The 3,279-nt window shown below is 39.2% G+C and overlaps 1 protein-coding gene across 4 annotated transcripts in view; it reads left to right on the forward strand.

Moving 5' to 3' along the window:
* Positions 1–3,279, forward strand: part of KIAA0922 (KIAA0922 ortholog) — a 141,424-nt gene that overhangs the window by 108,561 nt on the left and 29,584 nt on the right. For all 4 annotated transcript variants that reach the window (XM_019521669.1, XM_019521670.1, XM_019521671.1 and 1 more), the window contains 2 exons: positions 311–460; positions 1,701–2,323. In XM_019521669.1, the coding sequence (XP_019377214.1) occupies positions 311–460; positions 1,701–2,323 (773 nt within the window). The remainder of the gene's footprint in view (positions 1–310; positions 461–1,700; positions 2,324–3,279) is intronic.

A 3,279-nucleotide genomic window follows, 5' to 3' on the forward strand; every position in this document is an offset into this window, starting at 1 on the left:
AGCTTCAAACTACAATTTATCTTTTCTTTTTAATGAATGAATAATTATGAACTTTTTATGTTGTAAAACTAATAGTTTAGGCTTCCCATCCTCCCCCTTCCTGAAAATGATTGTAACTTGCAAGAAACAAAAGGCAAAAATTACTTCCAGAAAAGTTATTAATTTTTATTGTATTTTTTAAAACCATACCCTTCTTTTAACTTAGTGTCAGAATTTATCAACAAAAAGTTCAGAAAACAAATCCTGGTTATGAGCCTGATCTCTATGGTTGACTTACAAGGGCACTAATATGCATTGTTTTCTTCTTCAGTTTGTCGCTGCTGGGTGTGATTCTAATAGCCTTCCAACAAGCACAGTATATTCTTGCAGAGTTCATGAAATCAAGACAGAGACCAAACCCCAGTCCTTCGGCACAGCAGAACAGCAATCCTGTTGACATAATCAGCTCTGATTCCTACAAGTAAAAATATTCTTCCTTTTGTTCTTTTGAAGTGCTCTAATTGGCACTCTGTTTTACAGGGAACAATTTCTTATCATCAGACTTGTTTTTTGGGAACCACATCAGTGATAAGTCAGAAAGGGTAGAAACACTTCATTGTTGCCATTGCCCTTGTATATGGCAGCTGCCTGAGTGTCCGGCCACTTCATTATGCCTCTGTTCAAAATATATTAGGGACCGTTTAGATCAGCTGTGGGCACTGTTGAGTTGAATAGTGCTTTGAGAGAGGACTGAGAGTGCAGTCCTTGGATAACAGGATTTTTGTAGGAGGTTGGCTGAATTATTTGTTCCTATCCAAATGTTTTCTTTTTAAAATTTTGAATGCTTCTAGGGTAATTTGTTGTAAGGTTTAATTGTTATGGTGCCCAGAGCCCAGGATCACTTTTATTGTTTAAATCGAAATAAGTAAAAATCCAGAGCCCTGGGCAGCCCGATGCATCTAGGGCTGAGGCTACTTGGAAACATAGGCTGCTTACAGATGTTACAAAAAACAAAACAAAACCTCACCTTACTGGAGGAAACAACGTGTTCATTGGACCTGGTTCCACAGCCTCAGTGGGGCTTTTTGGTGGCCTGCAGGGGGGCACTGCTGCTTTCGGCCCCCCCAGTCCGTTCCTAGGAGGCAGTGGCACAGGGTGGTGGGTGGCAGTGCTCCATCCTTGCACGTCCACATGTACCCCTTAGGGCCTTTCCAAGTACCCTGGGGGTACACATACCCTTGGTTGACAACCCCTGTAATACCTGATTCAATCAGCTATTAGAGAAGAATGCCAAAAAAGCCCCACTAAAGTGCCTGATGTATACAGATGTTGGGCAAGCGGGTTCCAATTAACACGATGCAGATGCCTCTTCTGGTCATGTGCTGGGGGCACACTGAGTTTAAAGTAAAGCGGTGGTTTTTAGAGTCTGTAAGCAGTCATAATCATGGCTGTCCTTGAAGTTGGGAGAACCCATGCATGCAACTTGGGTGGGAATTTGGGCTGTAGCCTTTAAGCGAAACATTTATATGATGGTGCACTCTTTATGAGTCCTACATTCAGACAATTGAAAAGGTGAAATCTGGTTTTTAAGTTTTCAGTATTTTTCATCTTGTCTCATTGAATTTTTCTTTTTGCAAGAAGAAAGTAATTTTAATGGTAGTTGCGCATACGGGCATGTGTGTGTGTACAAAGCATTCTAAAATTCTTTATTTTTTATCCAGGGGCAGCTGCAAAACATTTATAGACTCGTATAACTCCTCTGATAAAGGCAAAGGGAAGGGTTTCCTGTCTGTGAGCACTCCATCCAACCGAAGTCAGCACGCTGCGAAGAGGAGTCCAGCAACGTACAGCCACTCTCAGAAAAAACACAAATGTTCAGTTTACTATAGTAAACAAAAAACAAGCACAACAGCTGGCAGTGCCATCACAACTACTGATGAAAAACAGAATCAGACTGTAGAGAACCAGATCTCACTACCAAAAGAGAACGTTTGTACTGATATTGTTGGTGAGAACTGGGTAACCCTAAAATATGCAAATGGCATAAATATAAACATGCAAAAAAATTTAACTCTTTCAGGAAACTTTCTAGATAAAGAAGAAAGTGCACTGAAAAATAAAGTTCTCACGAAAAATACTTCTTCAGAGTGTGATTTGAAGGAGGATCTTGAAACATGTATGTTTCCTAAGGAAACTAACCTTAAAATTTCAGAAAAAATAACTGAGCTCAAAGAACAGGAGTTCTGTCCTGTGAAGACATCTAAGAAGCTATCTGAAAGTCACTTGTCAAGAAATTCACCTCAGCAGCAACCAGAATTGCAAGAAGTTTCCAGGAAAAATAATGGTAATCTTTCCATTTTACATTTTTGGAAACTATTTGACTTAGGCAAAATCCTGGATCCAATGAAATTTGTTCTTCATATGACTCTTGTTTTTGATAGCTTTGATAGCATGTTTGCAAGCAACAAAGGTCTCTTCAGAAAAAATATTTTTTTGTCATAAATAAAAGGGAACAATGATTTTTTTTTTTCTGAAGAAGTTTGCAGTTGAAAGCAAACTGTGTGGATCTGTGTTATTTGTTTCAGGGCTTCACACAAAATGTGGGCATAAACTAATGCACTTATAAGAATTGAAATAATGCTTAGAGGTAAAAGTGTTGTGATCATAGTTGTGATGATAAATACAATTTGCCTTTGGTTACATATTTGGGTGGTTAGGCCTGGTGAAAATCTGGAGGCATGATTTTTTTTTATTTAGGGCTGTTGAGCAAAAAGGGTTCTCATTATTTGACTTTATTTGAAATTACGGTTGCTTAGCACTCTTCAACAGAAAGGCACCTCGTTTCTGCAATTTTGTCAAAACCTCCTGTCAACATATATTTGAGAACTCTCATCTTTTTAGGAATTCACCAGTTGCCATTTCTATCTCTGAATACAGATATACATAGTTTATGGTTTTCTGATTATATGTCTAGCTTCCCTGGGCAGTCTTACACCTTTTTGAGGAGGAATTTAGGAAGTCGGAGGAATGCTTTTTGTGCAAGGTTTCACTTGAGAATTGACAAAAGCAAACCTACTAAATGAGAGCCAAGAATTGCCAGCTTTGTCTTGTTGAGGTCATGCTAATTCTGTCCTGTCTGTTGCAGGGGTGATTTTAGTGGTTGAACATGAGGCTAGATGTAAAGCTTTGTTACTAAATAACTTTTATCGGGGAATTACTCACTTCTCTGTTTCCCTATATGATATGTTAAATGGAGATTGTAACCTGCCGTGCCTCTCCCCCCCCCCCCCCCCCCCCCCC

The sequence above is a fragment of the Gavialis gangeticus genome, unplaced genomic scaffold, assembly GCF_001723915.1.
Source record: "Gavialis gangeticus isolate Ggan-Ray unplaced genomic scaffold, GavGan_comp1, whole genome shotgun sequence".
Lineage (NCBI taxonomy): Eukaryota > Metazoa > Chordata > Crocodylia > Gavialidae > Gavialis > Gavialis gangeticus.